At 37.5% G+C, this 22,906-nt stretch overlaps 1 protein-coding gene across 2 annotated transcripts; it reads right to left on the reverse strand.

The window, feature by feature from the left end:
- Positions 1–937: 937 nt before the first annotated feature.
- Positions 938–22,898, reverse strand: DIS3 (DIS3 homolog, exosome endoribonuclease and 3'-5' exoribonuclease). 2 transcript variants are annotated; one of them, XM_056329177.1, is made up of 21 exons: positions 22,618–22,897; positions 20,400–20,557; positions 19,427–19,620; positions 19,240–19,313; positions 17,964–18,131; positions 16,361–16,525; positions 15,337–15,450; positions 15,107–15,244; positions 13,903–14,049; positions 12,561–12,677; positions 11,599–11,700; positions 10,902–10,966; positions 10,720–10,804; positions 9,962–10,089; positions 9,419–9,505; positions 8,244–8,400; positions 7,284–7,498; positions 6,032–6,200; positions 5,434–5,592; positions 4,913–5,035; positions 938–1,236 (listed from the first exon to the last, which is right to left on the reverse strand). In XM_056329177.1, exons 1-21 carry the CDS (start codon positions 22,855–22,857, stop codon positions 1,147–1,149), a joined length of 2,895 nt encoding a protein of 964 aa, XP_056185152.1. In that variant the 5' UTR covers positions 22,858–22,897; the 3' UTR covers positions 938–1,146. The 2 variants fall into 2 exon arrangements, with proteins under 2 accessions (XP_056185152.1, XP_056185153.1); XM_056329178.1 differs by lacking the exon at positions 938–1,236 and adding an exon at positions 1,249–3,635 and having other exon boundaries at positions 22,618–22,898.
- Between the last annotated feature and the right edge of the window lie 8 nt (positions 22,899–22,906).

The raw sequence follows: 22,906 nt of genomic DNA on the forward strand, positions 1-22,906 counted from the left end.
TTTACAATGACAGCATACAGGCAGCTGAGTAAACATGGCCAAGTGACACCCATATACTGATCAGCTGTAACCCACTGATTACCCAAGGAAACCACTGAGGAGTAAGTGACGAGGTTTGTGAGCTGTAGCTCTAAAGATCTCTAAGGAACATCTACAGTGTGTGGAATTGCAGTTTCTTGGCTTTGAGAACTAGGAATTGGCATCAGCAGAACTCATCTACAGAAACTACTATAATCCCAGGCACTCTGTGTAATAGTTTACTGAAATGAACCAGCAGACCTTGATAGCCACCACCCTGATGAAGTCCCTGGGGTGGGAGTTCAGCAGCGCATCTAGAAGCATACTTAACACTGCTTCAGTCCTCACAGTACATAAATGATGTTTTATGACTACATAGGTGATGTAGCTTGACCATAGGAATGCAGTTCAAGCATAAAATATTGGGGATTTTTTTGAGAATTTAACTCGCCAGCATCTTGGCAATACAACCCAGAGCGATCACTGTAAAACTCATTGTTACTTGTGGATTTTTATGAAACAAATCTAAGTGATGATTTCCATCTTTAAGGCGCTTCATCAGATGCTAAGCAACAATGTTAAATTGCTTAAAGGTCTAGAACAAAGACTCATGCACTTCATGGTATGTTTTTTCTCTTCATCTGCATATTGTGTGCATATATACACACAGCTAATCCAGCATGAGAGAGAACTTTTCCAGAAGGAAGTGCAAGTCTGCAATTTAGCTTTCAACAGTAAATTCTGTTAGCGCTTAAGGCCATTAACTAGCACAACTGCTGCCTTCAGCACTGAGGTGCTAAAGAGAATGCACTGGAGACTGAAGAGAGAGTCTTTGTCGAGTTCCTGAATGGGCTTAAGGCTGTTTTTTGTTTTTGTGTTGTTTTTTTTTTTAAGAGAAAAAATAAAGCACAACTATTCCTTCATTTTGCAGAAGTATTTATTTTAACCTACAAGACAAAACTGTAGACAGATGTGGTTTTAAAAGTCTTGTTCTTCTGCATACATAGTCATACAAAGTTTTTTTAAAAATGCCAGTTTTACAAATTATTAAAATTGTGTATTTAAAAAAACCAAAATCCAGTTCTAACATTTTGCCCATAGGGAAAAAATATTAACTTTTATATCCAGCTATTTTTGTAGCTTCTTTTTCTTTTTTTCTGGTTCACTCTTGCTGCTTATCTCTGTAGATAGATCTGCGGGCACATCGTTTCCTAGTATCTATAGTAAAAGAATTAGAAGTCAGAACATTTTAAACTCAGTTTTAGCTTATACTGTCCTGATAAAACTTGAGTTTACTTGTACAGACCTTTTACAAACACTGGATCAACATCAGCAAATTGTTACCATCTAAAAGATAACTCTCTACCACCCTGTAACAGCTGCAACTGGAACACTCAACTGACATAAAAGCTGGAAATTTCTTGGGGAGGTACCAGCAGCAGCACCCTGCTGCTGACTAAGTTGCCAGTAGTTTTCTCGCACCAGATTATACGTGCTGCCTTCTCAGCTGTTTGCCATCCCTCAGCAAATGCTTGTAAGGCAAGGGGTGTGAACGAGAGAGGTGAAAAAACTTCATTTTGCTTTTAAAGCAATCACCCTGCAGTGTTTTTTGCAGTGCTGTTCCCATCAAGCAGAGGCCCTGTCAGGCTCAGGACATAGCAAAAAGGCATTAGCTTTGGTAGAAACTGGGAAAGCTTTTGAGATAAGTTGAAAATAAAGCAGCCTGTATGCTTACAGAGTATGACCTGTCCTCAAGGAGAGAGGCTGTCGAAAAGCATGCTGTGGTGTCTTTCAGACTATGAAAATAAGTGACATGCAAGCAGAGAGGAGTGAAGCCAGCTATGATGAAATACAGTTCATTTAAGCAGGGTTCACAGAACAATTAGACCAAGACCAGACACGTATACTCCTCTACACTTGAGTCTATGGGCAAACTGTAATCACTGATTAGAGAGGGTAACAGGCATGTCAGAAGCTCAATGCAAGGAAGCTGATCGCTAAAACGTTAATCTGAGGTTATAAATTATGTGAAAGAGACAACAGCACATACCAGTAGAAGAGCTATTTAATCGTAACACAGGCACTGACGCTGGAATTAAACCCACTGCTATAAGCCAGAGGCTGTGTTTTTGCTCAGCTAGTTAGGATGGCAATGATTATGAAATGCAAAGGATTATCAGAGAGGCTGGGAGAACAGATAGATGTTGCATCTATAAATTACGTTCAATGAGTAAAGGCACAAGAAGGCTCCAGACAAAGAGTCTAGGTTTCTAGGTGCCCTGAAAGCCTGTTTCTTGGAGCAACTAGGCAGAGAACCCATAAAACGGGAGAAACAATTCTTGTCTCAGGACATGGTGAAGAGGTTACCCATAGAGCTACCCCTGTAATACTAATGTAAGTGCTAATGTTAAGATGTAATGCATCACCATGGTAGAAGGAAAAAAATTCTACACCTTAAAATGCATTATAAAAGCAACAATAAAAAAATGTAATGAAAATTGTACTAAACGGGGTTGCAAAAAAGTAAAATGCTTTCAGGGGCGAGATGGAATTTAAGAAGGAACCTGGAGTAAGAATATGCCATTTATCAACAAAATTTCAACAGTTGTAATACTGATCACTACTGATCATGGGGTTTTCTAAGTCAACAGACATCCTTTACGAAGTGAAAATCTTGTCCAAAACAAAGAAATAAGTACAAAATTAAGTTAAAATAAACAGGCAAGCCCAAAAGACTGAGAAACAGTCATAATTCTCTAAGTTAAGGAATTGAGAGGCAGAAAATTCTTCCTCGCTCCTCCATCAATGGATAGATTGATAATAGCCTAAAAGTAGGCATGAACAACATGTAATCAAAGTGTATTTAAAGCACTCAAGAAAATTAAGACCAACATCAAGAAAACTGTTACAACCAACCATCATTAAAAAAAAAGGAAAAAAAGGTTTAGAACCAACTGAGTAAGAGGAATACTAACAGTGCCAGGACTAGACGCTGTCCATCGAAGAGTTCTAAAAGAAGTGTAAGACTTGTCAGCTAGCAACTGTTGGTGCGTATAAGCTCATTGTTTAAAACTGGTCTTGGTACTAGAAGGAATGTAAGATGACGTAAAGTGTTCCCACATAACACCATACAACACAGAAAATCCTGTAAGTATCCTTGTATGGATCTATCGTGTGCTCACATTCAGACTCATGTATGTGCTTCTGCTCCTCCCAGCTCAAAAAAATCATAACACGAACTACAAAAACATAAAGGTGATGAGGAAGATCAAAGATACAAATTAGTTTCCAGAAAAGGAGGAGCTAACATAGTTGGTAACAGAAGTATACAGAATTAAGTGGCACGGGAATGGTAAATAAGAAGACTTTCATAGCGTAGAAAATACAGCGTGTCATCAAGTACCAGTATTAGGCATCCTGCTTGAAACAAATGGCGGTTAAGTGCTTTTTCACAATGGTGAGCTGTGGAACTCACTGCTATGAGATACTGTGCAAGTCCAAAGTGTAAGCTGGGAAAAGAAGCGATTAACCATTCACAGAACGAGGCTCTTACCCAGTGAACACCAAGATGTGCATCTATGGCTGAGACAGTGTTTAAAGTCGTGAATAGCTGGAAGCTTTCGATGGAAACAAAGGGAACGATCACTGCATGTGCATCTCATTCCTGTACTCCCTCCTGACCGGGAATAGCACAAGTAACTGATGTTTAAGGTCACACAGTATTTTGTACTAACCAGTACAGCTACTCCTGTACCAAGGGTATTGGCTTCACTGTAGAACAAGAACCTTCACAGAAATTAGCACAAGAAGTAGGAGGTGGGGGGCAGAAATCAGCTTGCATTAGCCTTACTTTGTGTCTGTTTTCAAGGAACAGAGTGTCCCTTGGGGACCGGAGTCATTGCAACAGGAATGTTCCTGAGTTAGGCGCACAACAGCAGCTCTGACAAACACTTTGGTGAGCATCAGAAGTGGGCCGCTCATCATGGGAAGGCGCAGCAGGATGTAAAGTTTCTTTCTACTACAAACTGAATTATCTACTCACAGTTTTTGCAATCATGAGGATCGCCTTCAACTCAAGCTAATACAACAGCTCAAAGATCAGAATATTTACGTGTGTTTGAAAACACATGATTTCTCAGAAAAAAAGAATGTTTGATTGTATAAACAACAACGACCTCAGGCTTATTTTAGGTTTTAATTTTTCCTCCACGATTACAGATACTCAAGTTACTGCAACCATCTGTTTACCAAAAAAAGTCCCATGTAAGTTAATGAAAGTACACAATCTCGTAATGGCACACAAAATACTCAGCAGGCCCGAGGTGTGAGACCAGGTGAAAATCCCAGTGTCCCAGATGCACTAAGAAGCTAGAACTGAGAAGTCTTAAGGCCACAGCACGGTTATAAGACATTACGGTTATTACTACATTATCAAGAGAGAATTTTTATATTGTGGAAGTTGTAAGAAAAGACTGCCACTTACAGCCAGCAATTACACAGTTTTCCTCTGAGCCACCCATCATAGTTACGCCATAATTTACTGGAGCAAAAAGAAGATCCTACTGAGTTCTGGCAGACTTTCAAGAGGAAGATTTGATTACAGAACCATGAAATTCAAGAGATACTACTTGAGCAAATCATCATCTTTCCCATCAGTGGAAATATCCCTGATGGGCCCAGAAGGGAAATTTAATTTAGAACCCTTTACTCTTTTCAACAGCTAGTGAAAGCAGACTTAAATGTTTTATTGAGAGGAGATATGAAGCAATTGCTACAATCTGCTGCTAAATGATTTTTTTCTCTCCTAGGCTAAATTTCAATTTTCCAGTATGCTGATTTTTTAGGATTATTAAAGGGTAATATGATTCTATGAATCACAAATCTTGTGCCTTACCTTTGGTTCTACCAACACCATCCGAATTTTCTGATGCTGGATGTTGGAAGCATCTAAAATTATGTTCACCTTAACTTTATCAAATACACATAATGTTGTGTCTTCCACAGTAATTGACGGCACCTGAAAGTTCAATTTTTTAATAAATACTCATTGCTTACAATCTCTTTATGTTTTTATACAAATAAGTATTTTTGTAGGAAATCTTTAGTGTTAAGTGCCAATAAAAATGAACACAAATTACTGTCCTGAATGTTCAGAGTGTCATAATATGTGGTATATACATTTCTGCAATATTTACTCAGGTAATTAAGTATTAGTAGCATCTATTACAGAAACCGATTCCTGTCAGAGCCTGTTTATTTAGACTTATAAAGACCATACTGGCACTACTACTACTACAGATTAATGAACTTGCATTTAGAAAAGCCTCTTACCTTCCTAAATCCAACTAGAACAGATTTTAGTCATTCTGCTCACTTACTTAGTAAGTATTTAAGAACAAACCTTATAAAGCATACCTCACTGTTGTAATTCAGTCTTGGTGTTGGTTTATCTTTTTCTTCAAAGAAGACTGTTCCTTCTAACCCATACCTGGGAATCAGAACAACAACTGCATTTTTTCTTACAAATAATATATATGCATCTTCATTCACTACTCCTTTGTTTTTGAAGAACAGCTGTAACAGAAGTAAAATACATGAATAAGAAAAAAAAAGCACTAGAACATTCTCTTTCAAATTACAAATATACTGGCTTAAAAAAATAAAAGCATTCAAATACAAATCTATACTTCGTGATAATTACACATGATATATTGAAAGCAGATTAAACAAAAAAACCCACAGTAACTGTTTACAACATTACTGTACTATTAAAGTGTTCATCATGTTGAAAAGAACAGAAAGTAAAAACAATCCTCAAGATGCTATTATTTTAAATTTTTCAGAAACAGCAATGCAATCCTGAAGATTTTGCTCAAAGAAGCAGCCCTCATTCTTCATCATCCCTGCAGACTTGCTCGGTTTTGCTCTACAAAGCACAATTCAATGTTCCCTCCCTTCTTCAAAGTCAACATGAATTGTCCCTAGTTAATGCTCCTGTTTAAGAACTACCTACCTGTGTGTGGAATGCAACAGACGCTCTTTGTGCATATTGAGCCATTTTGTGTCGGTAATTAAGATTTTTACACATATCTGCTAGTTTATGTTTATCTGTAAGTTCTGGGTAAGTACTGTCTGCTCCTATGGCCACCGCCAAAAGTCGATGTACTATGATGTCAGCGTATCTGCAGATGAGATTAAATGATCAATGACATATCCAAACATAGTTTAAAAAAAAAACAAAACCAAAACCCAAACACTTAAGTTTCTGAATATAGTTTTGTTTCTGTGAATCCTGCAGCTGATAACTCCCTGTATTAATTCAAGATCACTCCCTTTGCTGACCAGTGATACACTGCAGAGCCAGAATGAACTATACCGTTTTTCCAAGATAAATTCTTTACTCTATTCTACCAATAGAGCCTGGATTGTATGTATGTTTACAAAAGAGAAAAAAAGTTTTACTTTTGAAGAGTGATGTTTCACCATGACAATTTAAGCCAACCCCTCTTCCCTTTCCCATGTACTAGGCAAATTTAGTGTAGAATGGCATTTCAATGCCACTAATCTGCAAAGCATAATCATACTTGAACATAGTAGTCACAATTCTTGGTATACAACTATTAAAACTTCAGCTGGGAACTTTCAAACACATCTGTCAGCAACTAAAATGTACTATTAGGCCTCCTAAAGTTCCACAAATTATCCATCTGTAAGAAATTTTACTTGAAATGTTTCTAAGGAGCAAAATATGGCAATAACTATTTTCCTCAAAACTTAAGATACTTCTTGGTTAAACTAAGAAAACCCAAACCCTCATTTTCCAAGATGTACGATTTCATTACTGTGCAACAGTTACAGTAGCAAGTTTCAAATTAGCAATGTTTTTATATGTACATTATAGTCTCCTCAGAATTTAAACAGAGCTTCTACCTGAAAAATGACTGGACGAACTCTGCCTCAGTCTCTGGTTGACTTACACAACGCTAACTGATCCCGAAGCACATTTCTATGTGAGAGATAAACATTAAGGATGTATTTCTCTTATTTTTATGAGTTTAAAAGATTTTATTAAACCTTAGGATCCTGTCACAGACAGCGAACCTAGGAGCTTACATGAAGACAGATCACCATGTAAAACTACTGCTGTTTCAATTGAAATCTAAAGCTGAACAGAAACTGTTTTAAATGGACAACACAATTTAAAATACAATTTCTTCACTAATATATCACTTTTGTTTTCTGAAACTTTTTTAGAATAAAAGTACCTTCTAATAGGTGAAGTAAAGTGGGTATAAATAGGTGAGGCTAAACCGTAGTGATGAAAATCATTATCCATTCCAGAGCAGAAATAAACTGCTTGCATCATGCAGCGAGTGGTCAAAATTCGCAACAGTGTATTTAGATATGGGAATGTAGGAGATTCAGCCTTGTCTAATGATTCAGCTAAAGCCTTTGCTGAATCAGTCTTAATTTCCAAATTCTGGAAGGAGAGAAGAAAAAAATAAAAGCGCTCAGGTATTACTAGCAAATATTAACAGATTATATAAGTAGAAAATAACAGCTACATCCATGCCGATCTTAGCAACTGGCACAGTATCACATCTAATAACCTAGTGGAATGCCACTACTAAAAAAAAATAAATCTTGAAGGGAAAAGAATTATGAATACACATCACAATGTCTAGAAAGTTAAAAGTTTAGTTCAAATTAAAGATGCTGAAACTGGAAAAGTCATTTTTCAGTTCACACTTGTTAAGTAAGACTTGTTTCGGGCTAAATTAACCTCTATCTGACCTAAGGATAACAAGGAAACTTTGAACACATACGCACATTTTCTTACTTCTTGACTTTAAGAGAGACATGTTATTTGATGTGATTGACCAATTTTTAAGCCTATCAGTGATGTATGTGATCCAAAGCCAAAAACTGGCTCAAAAATCACATGTGGCTTGAAGGGGAAGAACATTCACAGCAAACAAGAGTTAAAATACAAAAGACTTAAAGAGTGATTTGCTTTCTTTACCTAAGGAATGGTTAGAAGAAAGGAAGAATCTTGTACTTTTTAAGAGGTACAGTTACCTTGCTACAAGTACCAGCAATTTCAAAGTGCAGCTATACACTTTCAAAATACTGCTTTCCAACCGTTATTTTGGGTAAGTGTCCAACCAGAGAGAAAAGACAGTTTTTAATAATGAGTTCACTTAATTAGCATGGTAAAAACTTGCCTTGGACTTTGCAGCTTTCACAAGGATATCATAATTGGATGGGGGAGGAGCAGGATGTTTGCGGAGCAAAGCAAACTCTGGGAACTCATCATAAATTTTTTGTGCTACAGAGATATTGGCAAGCAACATGAACTCTTCAACCATGGAATTTGTTTCTCTGTCAACATAAAACATTTTATACTGTTAGAAAAGCATTAAATTACACATTTACTTTGAGTGCCTAATGAAGAAACATTCCACCATCCTAACAAAGATATATTAACTAGTGGTTTTGAACATTTATACAATTAGGCAAACATTTTTGAGACTAAAACCACAGCATTAATTTTCAAATACTGACTCAGAAGAAAAACCTCTAAAATATTCTAAAAAAACAAATTAAAGAAAAGCACTCTTTAAAATGCCCAAACCACCCAGGTAAGCCTCTTGATTTCTTCCGAAGAGTACTGTTCAAATATAGTGCATATGAAGTTTGAAAGCACCATGTTGCACACCATAAAGCTGCGACAGCACACATAACTAAATGTAGATTTTAGCACAAGAAACTTAGTAGTATGAAAGAAGGTATCTTTAGAAACTGAATCAGTAGTTCCATTTCTAGAACTCCTCAGTAAGATTGTCTGCATGACTCTGCACATGTGCAATAACTGTTCTGTTTTTCTTAAGGTTTCAGTAATCCGTAACTCCCAAGTTCTACTTTCTCCCCTATGTTAACAGCAGTAGAAAAGCATCACAGAAAAGCCCGGGTGACGTGGAGAGTTTGAACTTTAGTGCTCTGTTAAATCAGTAGAAAAGAGTTAAGTCCATGTAGAAAGCACTAATTCAAAACTTGCTTCATAAATAGTGCAGTAAAACACAGAGGAATTCTCTTTTTGAGGATCAGCTTGCCCAGAGAAGCTCTGGGTGCCCCCCGTCATTGAAGTGTTCGAGGTCAGGCTGGACAGGGCTTTGAACAATTGGATCTAGTGGAAAATGTTCCTGCCCACGGCAGGAGGCTTTGGACTAGCACATCTTCAAACATCCCTTCCAACTGAAATAATATTGTAATTCTATGATTGTCCTATGCCATTATAGGAGCTTTGTACACAATGATAATACTACCTAAATGCTGCTACTTAAACATGGCCTTAATTCCATCCCTGCCCCAAATTAACTGAGGAAAATAAACCACATACTTGAGCTCCTTAGTCTGCAGATCAATAGGATCATGAGTTTCACTGTCCATATGGAAACGAACTTCTGGTGAGGAAAGTGTCAAGGCTCTGGAAGACAGTAAGTGGTATTAATGAATTACAGTAAAGCAGACACAGCAGCTGAGTTGCAAACCTGTACACAACATCTACGTTTATCATGAAATTTTCATTTATAATTAGCAGAAACTGAAAATAAAATTGTGACAATGTTTAAATTATGATGCTGACACACACCAATAGTAGCTTCTAAAATTTCAAATGCTACTCCTCCGGCTGTGTTTTTATAATGACTAAGAGATCTATATTGACTGATCTTGTGAAGGAAAAAGTAACATACCAAGTTTGTATTTTTGGGGAAATGAAGACAGGGATTTTTATGCAAAATAGAAAGGCAAAATTCTTCTCTATCAGAAGATTTTCACTGGAACAATGGACAGAGAGGACCATTAAACAGCTTGAGAGCAAAAAATAGCCAGAAAAAAACTGGGAGGGGGGGAGAGTTAACAGGGACACAGCATGGTTTACCCTTTATCAGTTCTTTTCTTCTTCAGAATTTTTGCTAATTTGTTTAGTCCGCGTAGGCTGGTAGTAATGTGATCATTCATAGTAGCTGAATCAATTCTCATCTGTGCTTCAGCGTATGTAAGAGAGGCCTTGAAGAGGTTGGGGGGGGGGGGGGGGAGTGGAATAAAAAGACATCATGATACATAATTAAGTACTGGAACGAAAAAAAGTTCTGTCTTTCAAAACTAGTTTGCTGTCAAAGTTGGTTCACAATAATACAAAGCTTTACCTTCAACACCTAAACGCACGTCATTCTCAGAGAATAATGGACAAAACAGGACAGATCCATGCAAGATATTAGAAAACACCAGGCATTTACAGTGGGGTTTTTTTATGCTCATCACAGATGTATTTTATACATTAGAGGTCTAATCTTCAAAAATATATTAAACACCTACGGAGTCCACTGAATTTAACTGACAATTACGACTAGCTAGTATACACCAACCATGTCCAATATATGTATCCCAACACATTTATACTTTTTAATTGAAATATCATACAAAGTAACTGCAAAAAAATACTACAGCCTTACAGGTTTAAAAGAACAGGGCAGAATCAAACTTTTATTTTTAGGATTTAAGCATGATTTTCTAATTCTAAGAAAATTAAATCAATAAACAGGAAGAAAAAATTTATAATCAAGTCTGTTGATCATTGTGTTTATAAAAAAAGTCTCCAGCTTTTCTTTTTATAAGTATAATATATATGTGACTAACCTTGGAATTAATAATACTCTTTGTAAATCTTGTTTTTAGAATTTCAGCCTTAGGGTTCATCTCCCATATACATGAAAATGCAAGTCTATGAGAGGGAAAAGAAGGGAAAATCTGTTAAATTCCACATATAAAGATCCAGACTTTCTAGTCAGGATCAAAGTATGGATCACACACACACCCACCTGTCTACATTAGATCTCAGGGAGCATAAATTGGAACTGAGTAGCTCTGGAACCATATCAATTCTCTGCAAAGAATAAAAATAATGACAAGTTATAAGTATGTATTTCAATTTCCTGATTTTTAATATAGTAAAAACTTGGAAATAGTAACTATATTTTTGCGATGAAAGCTCAGATTTCTGAAAGAAAAGCAAGCTACTACCAAAAAAAAATTACCTTTTTTTAGTAACATTTTTAAAAATTGTGGTCTATAAGAAATAAGTTAAAATACACAGGACTAAGAGTACAGTCTAATGAATATAAATCATAGGAAACAATAGATATTTACCTACCATAGGACAAAAACAATGGAAAAGGCAAAACCAGGCCACTTCTGCAATTTCAGATCAATATTAAAATAGTACTCCAGTTTCAGAACTGCATGTTATTAATGCTTCAAACAGGAGTTGAAAGGTATATCGTCCAGATAATGGATTTTAAAAGAAGAAAAAAAAAATTCTCCCTCTTTCCATACAGGCCGAATGACAGAAAACACCTTCAATTTGACAGTCTTGAGTAAATTAAGTGCAGCCCAAAGAGTCTACTTTTTTTTATTTTTCCCTGTTTAGAGATAACATCTCTACTCCCTAGAATTAAGAGAGGAAAGCTATGAAAATCCAGCTGCTTATTTGTACAGAAAGCCATAGAAAATAATTACTTTTTCACAAAGATATACTGTTGTTCCTCTTTTTACTGATTCCTCATCCAAAGCATTTCCTGGGCGAATAAAATGACTGACGTCTGCAATATGTACACCAACCTAAAAAAAACAAGCATTACGTTATACGTTTTACAAACACAAATAATTCTCAACATGAAAGAAACTTTCTCAAGTTTTTATTTACAACCCAACTTACCCATTCCCAGTTCCCTTTAGCAGCTCCTAAATGTAGTACTAAGAATAGCTGAAACCTATCATGCTGCTACTAAAAAACTGAATAGTTGCAGCAATTATGCAAAATAAGGGCATGCATACATTTAGTGGAAAGTTATATTCATTACCAATGCAACTCTTCTTGCCTGCGGGTTCAAATAACCTTCATTTTCTTCAAGATGTGCTGCAAATTTGGTTTTACTTTTCTGTTTGCTAGACTTTCCAATCTGGCACATCCTGCTATTACAATTACAAATTAATTTATAAAGAAGAAAACCTGACTAAATCAGATATAAGTAGGTAGAGAGCTGGTGTTAAGCCTGTAGCTTTTTAGGGGTTTGGTTTTGTTGTTGAGGTGTTTTTTTAAATAAAATGATCATTCCTTAGGCATTACAGCAGTAGCTTCACTTTTTTTACTTATAGCTCCTTATCATAGCTGTAGATGCCCATGTTTATACTTAGCTAATGCAGTAAATAAATTCCATGTTAATTTCCTACACCAAATGAGCATAAAGCAGCATGAATTTAGAAGATATTAAATTCCCACTTCTGACACCGATGTAATGCAAATCAACTCCCTTTCTTCATTACCGTATCGCAGTTGTGAGAACATCATTAACTTCTTTTACAACAGACCTGGAGCTCTGTTTGTGTAACTTACTATTACCACTACTGCACTATTTACAAAATAAAGGAAGAAGTAAATAAATAAATGACTGTCTTGATTAAAATCAAACAAACAATACCTCTATATTTCCGTTTTCTAGTTCTCTACAATGTAATGCATCATCAATATCCGTACAGCCTGGAGGATCAACACTACAAACATACAGATGCCTCAAGTCCTCCCTGTATTTCATATCCTGAAATTTAAAAAGTAAAAAAAAATTAAAAAAAGAAATTTCCAAGAACACCTTCCATATCAACATAAAAATGACCATTTGAGAAAGACATTTTGCATAAGATTTTCCAAAACTAAGTATTTTCAGAGTGCTTTTAGGAAAAGATCTGCAGTAATACCTCTAAGATCAAAACAGATATGCAGGAACTACAGTGCTAGAAAAAAAAATAATACTATCAAGTACTAATAATTTTTTTTCTTTTACAGGAAACAGGAAGAGAAACAGAAAACAACCACAATATTTTCATGATCTTAGAATTAGCAGGACCAGGAATCAAGATGTAAGTGAAATTCTGATTGATGTCCAGCTGGACAATTTGTTTGGGATGCAACTGCTCTCAACTCTTAGCTTTCTAAAGCTTAGATACCTAAATAGTCGAAAGGAATTGCCATTTTAGAAATATCGACTTCTGTATGATGGCTACAAAAAGATCCGATAGGTACCTTAGAGTAGACAACTGACTTTTAGAGACCTAATTTACACAAAGATCCCTCCTGCAGTTTACACACTCAAAAGAAACTGGAGTAGATAATAAATTATAACAGAAGTAGCCCACCCCAAAGAAATTAAATTACAAAAACCCACACAAAACCACTCAGCCTAGTCCAAAACCATCATGCTAAAATTGTTCCATGATGACATCTTTTCCATACATACTAAAGCAACTATTTCCCATATTTAAGGTAATGGGGAGAACCTGAAATTTACTAACAGCATTTAAAACAAGCAATTCGGCAAACACCAATTTCTCTTTCTCCAATTACTGTACTGGATTATAGCAGGAATATATTAAAATCTCCACTCTTCAGATTATTTTATCTATGACACAGGCTGCCACAGTTGGTTACAAAAATATTTAGCCAGATGAAAAACTCTTAGCAATGATCTTACAATTATCTGAATTACAGTCTCTCTCCTTTGCAAAAAAACTTCTTTTATATTTTCATTTTTTAATGAAACCTATGGTTTTTTAATCTTAAAAGGTCTGTCTGTAACAAACACTGTTTTAGCCAAAAACCTGCAGAGGTGTATTTCTAGAGGAAATCCAATTGAAAGTTCACCCTAAGACAAAATAGTTCTGAACAACATTTCTCCTCTTTTTGGTACACTGGGATATCCAAGAACCTCACAATTTGATTTGAGGGAGAAGGCACAATAACTATTACAGTAATTTAAAAATTATTACCTGTTCTGTAATGCTCCACGGCATTTTTGGTAGGAAACTAAGGACAGCCTGGGAAAAAGGCTGATGAGGGACATCATGTTCAAGCAGAAGAACTTCTGTCTCAGTCTCTTTGTCTCCAGCACTTCCCAAGTTCTTCACAAAATGGCCCTAAGAAACAACAGACATACATATATATACATACCCGCACATCAAGCAATATTGTTTGCTCAAAAGTAAGTATTTGAGACCATTATCCCATAGATTATTAGTGTACTAAACTACACAGTATGAGTAATCTTTCTTCAGTTAACTTCCCCATCTTTAAGAAATTTAATTTCAAACATTTAATTGACTCAGGAAATCTGAATTGCATACATCCCCCTCTTGTCCTACGCACTAAATTCTCCACATTTAAGACTGCAAAAATTGTAAACATGTCAATTCAGTTTTTCAGGAAAGAAAAAACATTGCTGCACAAGCAGCAAAACTAGTAAGGTCTAATTTCTCTACAGGCTCGTGTTGTGCCACACATCCCATTCCCTAACACCACATCAACTTCCTTCCTTCCTAACATCTCTCATCCTCTGCAGTAATGCTGTCTTTGCCTTAACGCTCCTTCCATATATTCAAATTTTCCCCCATTTTTCTAAACTTGCAGGAGACACATGTGCTCTCGTTCATTAAAACCTATGCATTCCTTCACAAGCCAATGGAAGCCTCTTCAAAACCTAGTTACTGTTCAACACAAACTGAAGTTGTGTCCTCAATTTCTCTTATGTATATTTACAAAGAACTTTTCAGAACTTAATTACCTGTAACTCAGCCCCATCACAAATTTGACTGAATTGGGCTAATGTGTTTTAAAACTACTTGCCAGGACAGAGATCAGTGTGTGGATAAGCAAAGTAACAGCAAAAGGTACACATTCGTAGGAACACAGACTAAAATACGGTGGTCCTTTGTTAATCTAAATAAAGCACCTGAGTTTGCATATATATATTCACTGTAGAAACTGAAAAGCTTTTTAAGCATGATAACCCATACCTGGTTTTGGGGGTGTAAGAGTAAACTACATCATCTAGGGACTTCCTTAATTTGCACCATCGAACGGCACTCTAAAGAACTTAAAATTCACATCAGCACTTCCTGAAGTTACTCATAACTTACCTAATAAACACCAAAAAAATGGATAGGTAAAAGTTCAGAAGAAAACACTTGAACTTACATTAGGGTACCTGGAATTCCTCGGCCACCCGTCAATAGCAACAATTATTCTTTGTCCTTCCAATGTATCTGCTTGTCTTGTTTCTATTCGAATGCGAGGAATTCTGCGATCAGCTGGTGTAAACAAATGGCGCCTTGCCTATTAACAGCCAGAAAAAGGAACAAATAATTTCTGAATAAAGAAAAAAAAAACCCTGCACTTACAATAACTGGACTAATAAATATCCTTACCTCTTTGATCTGTGATTTGGAAAGCATGCCACAAAACGGTCGCCAGTTTCGTTTTATAATGCCCACTACTTTTCCTGTAGGTCTCAGCATGTCCTTGTTAACAGAAGTCTTCAGCTGGTAGAACACACAGGGGTTAAAAATAAAAAGCTGTTTTAACTCATGTTAACATCTTTGACTACAGCATGTATCTCAAACCTTGATGGTAACATCTTATGTGTTGCTATAATGCTGTAATTTCTGTTATGACTTCATAAATAGAACTATGCCTCCCTCTGCTTTGCATTACTCAGTATTTTCAATATGTGAAATAATTACTTTATTGTGATGTCTCTTTTTTTTTTTTAATGGGAACAACAAAGAACAGTAGAAAAAGATAGAAGAAATGCTGTCTTGTTCCACTATCTCTGCTTACTCCACAACGATCTCCATTTTCTCTTGCAACCTATTATTTTAATTTTTAGGACCCCTTTTACATTGCTTGAGAATGCTCCAGTAATTCCAAGCACAGTAATTAAAAACCACCCCCACAGAATTCAGTGGGAATTTCACTTTTTTAAAGAAATGCAAGTATTTGTTAGGGTATACATGTGTGTGCACTGCATGCACATTAAGCTGAATTACTGCAAGAAGCTAAAGAATATTTTACGATTGGTTCCAAACATATGCAGCACCTATAAAAGCTGACTGTCATTGTCATACAACACCTGCTGCTATTCTAGCAAATCCTAATCCGCAGATCAGTACATAGCTTTATTACCCGACTGCCACTCAAGTTACTTTCGGATTTCTTAAGTTTAACAAAGTAACGTGGGAATTTCTGAGTGCGATTAATTAAGAAGTACCCATTTTATACATAGTCATGTAATTAAAGCGACTGTATGACTACAATTAGGTTTTATAATTTCTGTATTCACAGTAGTACAAAAAGGATATACAAGTCTAAAGCCTAATACTGTCAGGGTACTGCAGATTTCATCTCTCTGTCAATGTAAAAGTTAAGTAAAAAAAAACATTTATTTCATACAATGTTCTCTTTCTCCTCTTCATTTTCAATGTCATCTTCATTCTGGCCTTCATCTTGCAAGACTATTGAGGATGGTGCCACCCATTCATCTTTTGCTAACAGCTCCACAGCTACAATATCTTCATGAACCGCTCGGTTTAAGTGTTTCAGTCCCTGTATAATTATCTGGATTTTTAAGAAAACAAAACGAAAATGCTAGTATTTATGATGATAGCAACCGAAGACGCAAGTCAAAGCAGTACAACAGAAGAGTATACATGTGTAACAGGCTCTGCACTCTTAAATAACATTTTAAAGCATGTTTGTGATGCATTTTTTTTCCTCTACTGAAGTTACTTTCAGTACTGATGATATAATTTCAGGATTCCAACTGCCTCTATAAAAATAATTTGGTTTCCCTACACTTTTTTTTTTTTTTAAATCAGACAATCCTTTTATTTTTGCAGGCTAGGAGACTCCACATACTACTAAGAAATAGGAATAACAGGAATGGAGAGCCACAGAAGTACCTCCGGCTGTCATCACAAATAAGGAGGGAGGAGGCAACTGCTGCTGCTTAGAAATAGTGTCTGTACAACTGTACCAACAGAGAATCCAGTAGGCAGATGGATGGGTTAGCTGCCTGGAGGGAAATAGTCCATCTACTTGTCACCAGGCATGAAAATAGGAGAGGAAATAAAGCAAAAGAGCCCCACAAGGACTGACCACAGTTTTTCTGAAAAAATCTTCCTACAAACTTGTTTCTCCATCTTTCACCATGTATTTCACCACACAGTGTCCAGCTCTGAAGCCCATAATATAAAAAGGACACGGACCTGTTGGAACAAGTCCAGAGCAGGGCCACAAAGATGATCAGAGGGCTGGAGCACCTCTCCTATGAAGACAGTCTGGGAGAGTTAGGATTGTTCAGTCTGGAGAAGAGAAGGCTCCAGGGATACCTTATTGTGGCCTTCCAGTACCTAAAAGGGGGCCTACAAGAAAGCTGGAGAGGGACTTTTTACAAGGGCATGTAGTCACAGGACAAGGGGAAATGGTTTTAAAATAAAAGAGGGTAGACTTAGATTAGATATTAGGAAGAAATTATTTATTGTATAGGTAGTGTGGCACTGGAACAGGTAGCCCAGAGAATGTGTGGATGCCCCATCCCTGGAATTGTTCAAGGCCAGGTTGGATGAGGCTTTGAGCAACCTGGTCTAGTGGAAGGTGTACCTGCCCAAGGGAGGGGGGCTGAAACTAGGTGATCTTTAAGGTCCCTTCCAACCCCAGCCATTCTATGATGATTTCAAACTAATAAAAAAAAAAAGGTGTTATATTAGTGTCAGTTAAAAAACTATCAACAACTAAGGTTTGACTTTATTTTACCAAATACTTTATCAAAGCACAAAGTATAATATTAAACACATTACTCTCTTTTCAAGAAGAGCACAGTCAGCATTTCAGTAGTCTATATCCATTGAAATAAACAAACAAAAAAGAACACAGAACAGGAAAAATTACTATAATGCTCCATTTTAGCATACATCACCATGAAATAATTACTTTTAAAGTGATTACTGAGGCTAGTTAAAAGTTTACAGCATGAAGGCAAAATGAAAAATCTCACCTCTTTGTTTTCTTCAGCATCTCCATGAACCCAAACAGTAGCTTCAAGATAATTATCTCTGCTTGCCCTGTAAGTTCCTTGGAGGTAAATGCCAGATTTTATTCCTTGCTGCAATTTGCTAAGAGGAATATGTTCTGGGAAAATTATTTTTCCACTTTCTATTTCTTTCTTAAAATAAAAAAAAAAAAAGGACATTTTCAGTCTTTTGTATTCATGATTATTCCGAAACCGATCTCAGGAACATGAACACTCAAAATACTCCAAAATTGTAACTATGTATAGGCATGAATATGCACAGTAATGAAAAACTACTAATATGTAGCAGTTTTTCTAATGAAGCATAAAACCCACAAAGAATATAGAAACACAGCAATTCTAGGAATGCCTGCCTTTCTTTTCCAGCTTGCCTACAGTTACTTAAAAAGATACTGCACAAGTGACATACACTTTTCTCTTAATTTGGATATACTGACTAAACATATTCTTCACAAAGAAAATATTAGCATAGTACTACATAGTAAAGAGAATGGCATGCAGTGTTAAGCATATACTGTAAGCGATATAAAACATTATGAAAATACGTTACTGTGACTAAAGTTTGGACCAGTCAATTACTTAAAGTTGAATGAACTATAGCTAACCACTAAGAAGATGAGCCGAGCCCTCCACTTTCTTCCCACTCTGGCATGTCCCACTCCATTCTGTTCGAACTAACTCTGATGAAATCAACCTTTCCATTTTTTGGTGGTATTAGTTTTCACCTGTATCAGTCATATATAGGTCTTGATTCTGATAAACACAAAGCATGATGAAATAGAAGAAGATGTAGCTCATTTAGCTGCAGCCTGCACTTATGTCAACTTAACTGACCACAAAAATCAGAGCTTCTGATGGAAAATGCTTTTGATCAGTAAGGAAACATAAGCTTTCAAATAAGACACAAACCAAAGATCTAAATGGTTTGCAATACACACTTTTGCAGTCTTAATTGTTTCCATTATTTCTAATACTTACACACTTTCTTTAACTAACTGTTACTATTCTCATCTTCATTTATCTAAAGCAAGTGGCTTTTTACAAATGACTGGACACCTACTAATAGGCATATAAGCAGGACTGAAAACAGCTGCAATATTTCCTTTTTTCTTTCCAGCTGCCAAAATAGTAATAAAGTCCAGTCCTCGTATTCCAAACTGATGCTAGTAGCTAGTGTCCAATAATATACTTCAAACCATTTGTGACTAATTTATTTTATAAAAAGAAAATAAAAACATACCCCTTCATCAGATACACAAGCAAGACGATCTACAAGTTCAGGGTTAGCTATCAAGCTTTTTATATACTCCTCACCTACAAAAGCACAAACAAATATTTATGCAAGAGATGCACAGGATCAGGTACAAAGAGACTGCTGAGATTCTTTACCTGAGCAATAAATTAAACATACTTGTCTTTTTACTTACATGTATAAGCAGTTATCCCTTCCTCTAGAGCTTTCTCTTTATTTGTTCTGTCATTTGTTAAAAAGATAACTTGAATCTTCTCCTCATCCTCTATTTTCTTCAAGTGTTCATTGTACCATTTCACTGCTACCCGAATGGCTCTATCATTGCGGTCATTAGAAGTTTCTCCTTGTGCTTGCTCTATGTATGTTTCTCTAAAAAAAATAAATAAATAAAAAGGGAGGTGGGGAAACAAAACAGAACAAACCCCATCCATACACACTACCAAAACTTTTCAGACAAACAAGATCAAGATTGTGAGGCCAAAAGAATCACTGCTGTACCAATTTCTGTGATATGTGTAACACTCTACAGGCCACAGAGAGAAGGAAGGAATGAGGAGAAGAGTAAAGGAGTAAAGAGAAGGAGACAGAAGGGTAAAGAAAAATAGGAAGCAAATGTTAATTTCTAATACAACCTTCTCAGTGACAGCTGAAGAGGACCACATTCAGGATGCTAGAAATATGGATTCAAGATTCCTAGAACTATGATACTGCAGTATTGGAAATTACTTATGAGCACAACTAAAGGCACATTAATTGTATCCTCTTTTCTTAGAGCTTTCTATCACTCACTGACAGATTTTTGAATTCTGCTACAGATTGAGCTGGCAATGTTAATAAAGTATTGGAGTATGTTTAAAAGGGACATTAAAATGGAAAATCAGTATTCCATTGCTCAAGTTAACAGTCTTGTCTGCAAACCTTACTCAATATTCAAATCAACTTCTCATAATATACATATGCTTATATTAATCATAAACCAGAAAAGCTTCTGGAACATGGAACTGTTTCCCAACAGGATTCCTTAGAAGTATACAGTTCTATGTACCCCAGCCTAATTTTTTTACCTAGTTCACATGTTCCAGTTCTGTTTCCCAGATGCTTTTACTGGACATCAGTACAACTGTGTTATACTCTTTTCCACACCTTACCTATGATGTTCATTGGTGAAAGAATAGAAATGTTTTTCAGGGTTTTGAATCACATCCCTAATTCGCTTGTATACTGGTGCACTCCGATTCCTGACTTCTTGTAAGACTGTCTGTAGCACAATGACATTCTTAATAACAGGATCTTCAAGTATATCAATCTGAGGAACAAAATGGAAATGAATCATTGTTGTTTAATTAAATTAAATAATTGTTGTTTAATTCTATCCAATAACAGGACTTTAAAAATTTGTTTGGCAACATGTAAAAAGCTAACTTGAGTAATGAGTTACACTACTACTGCGTTTTTCTCTCACCAATGTGAAACTGAGCTCTATATTAAGGTGCTTCCTCCTGCTTGTGGGCAAAAAGTTCAAATAGGATTTTCCAGCCTCTTTGTGACCTGAATTTTGCTGGAGTGAAGATAAGGACTTATTCTGACTTCCACTAAATTCAGCTGCAATGTATGCAGGACTCAAAATTTAAGGCCAAGTGCATACTAGAAAGTTTGCTTACATCAAATGGGTTCTTGTAAATTATAATCTGTGTAAACAAAATACCTCTATGCGTAATCTGACAGTAATCCAACATAATTTAAAGGCTGTCTGGCATATGTCTTTGTGCGCAATGCAAACCATAAAATAGCACCTGACCACAGTTACACAGCCAACATGGACATGCCTGTACACATGTAGGTTTAAGTTCTCCAAAACTAAACTCACTGTTGTACTGCAACTTTAATTTCTGCAGATTCAAATCAACTGGAATTGTTAGCTGCTTTTCACCTTTTCAAAGACTGAATCTTTTGAGCAAATGTGTTAAAAAGTTTGCTGCACACTTCTTTGCCAACTCCTGACAGCCCTGGTGTGCAAGAGCAAGAAACGTACAGCAAAAATCCACCCACCCTGTCAAGAGAAAAAGATGTGAGCCTCATTTCCTAGGCTTGTGGCAAGGAACTGTGCAAATGCATCTCCAAAATGAGACAGCAATAAGGCTCTAGAGGGCATGGCTAAAGGAACTAAAAGCAACAACAGGCCAAGCTTCTCTGCATCTGATGTTCAGATGACCTAAAAGATTTACCACCATGCTCACAGGGCAAGAAATACAGTATTATTCTATGTATAAGCTAAATTACCAGGCCAAGTCTTACTGTTGCAATTGTGTTCCTGTTGCTAGTAAAACCTTTTCCTACTGTTACCAAGACTCCCTAATCCCTGCTGCTCCAGTTCACAGCAGCACATCCTGGCACATTCTCAGAGTGCTCTACAGTATACATATACAAACTTTGCCAACACATGCCAAGTCCAGGGGTAACAGGCTGAAGACATCCCCTGACTTGCTGTTTTGAGAAGAAAATCCTTACAACTTTTGGGGTGGGTAAGTGCCAAAACACGTCAGTGTTGTGCCCCTCTCCAGAGTAATCCGTGTTAGGATCTTCATTAATTACTTCCACTCTCCAATGTCTGCGTGGGGCTATTCTACTTTCTAGAGAGGTATTCAAAAGCAATCAAAAAATCCCCTCACACATCGAGCTTGGGAATTCACTGCCTCCCAGCCCGGAATTCTACTGTCTGCACTGCCAGACTCAAGCCTTTGCACAATTAGCAATGAGCTGTAGAGTATAGCTCATGTTTCCAGAGCTGCACACGGGATGATTCTGCAGCCTCTATTCATTCCCCGAAATCAAAATCACAGAATAAAGAACCTAAGCCTACAAAGTCTCTGAAAAACAGAACAGGGGTTTAGGAAAATTCAGGCCGACCGGAAAATTCAGTGACCACCTGAAAATCCCGATCGCTGCTTCAGTCTATTCGCTCTCCTCGCCTGCCTTTCCATACCCCTAAGAGACCGCAACAAACGCCACGATAATGCTGTTCTTTACTCCTACCGTACAGGCAGCAAAACATAAACCCGAAATACAGTCTAAACCCAGACTACGCTCGGCGGCGCTGAAGGCCTCCTCTGCAGCCGGCAGGGAACGAAAATACCCACTCAGGGGCCAAGCGGATCCCAGTAACGGGAAGACCCAACCGCGAAACGCGCCCCTCTAGGCACGGCGCCCGGACCCCACTCCGAAGGGTGGCGGGGAAATCCCACCCACGCCGGCTGCCACCGGGGCCGGAGCGGAGCGTAAGGGCCCCACAGGGCGGGCGGCGGGGGCCCAGCCCGCGGCTCCACTGAGATGGCAGCGGCCGCCGCCCGCCCGCCCCGAGGCGCTCACCTGGTGCAGGAGGAGGTTGGTGTCGGGCAGGAGGTAGTGCGGCCCAGGGCAGAGGCTGCTGGCGGCGCCGCGGGGCTGCGCCTCGAGGCCGAGGCCGCGGCCGGGCCCGGCGGGACAGGGGGTGCAGCGGCGGCAGGCGGCGGCGCCGCAGGAGATGTCCTCGCGCAGGTAGTGTTCGCGCACCACCTTCACCACCGCGCCCGCCCGCGTGCGCTTCAGGAAGGTCCGGGAGGTCTGCATGGCGCACCTCCCGGCACGCACCGCGCGGGGCCGAGGCTCCGTCTCCCGT

The sequence above is a fragment of the Falco biarmicus genome, chromosome 2, assembly GCF_023638135.1.
Source record: "Falco biarmicus isolate bFalBia1 chromosome 2, bFalBia1.pri, whole genome shotgun sequence".
In the NCBI taxonomy this organism is placed as follows: domain Eukaryota; kingdom Metazoa; phylum Chordata; class Aves; order Falconiformes; family Falconidae; genus Falco; species Falco biarmicus.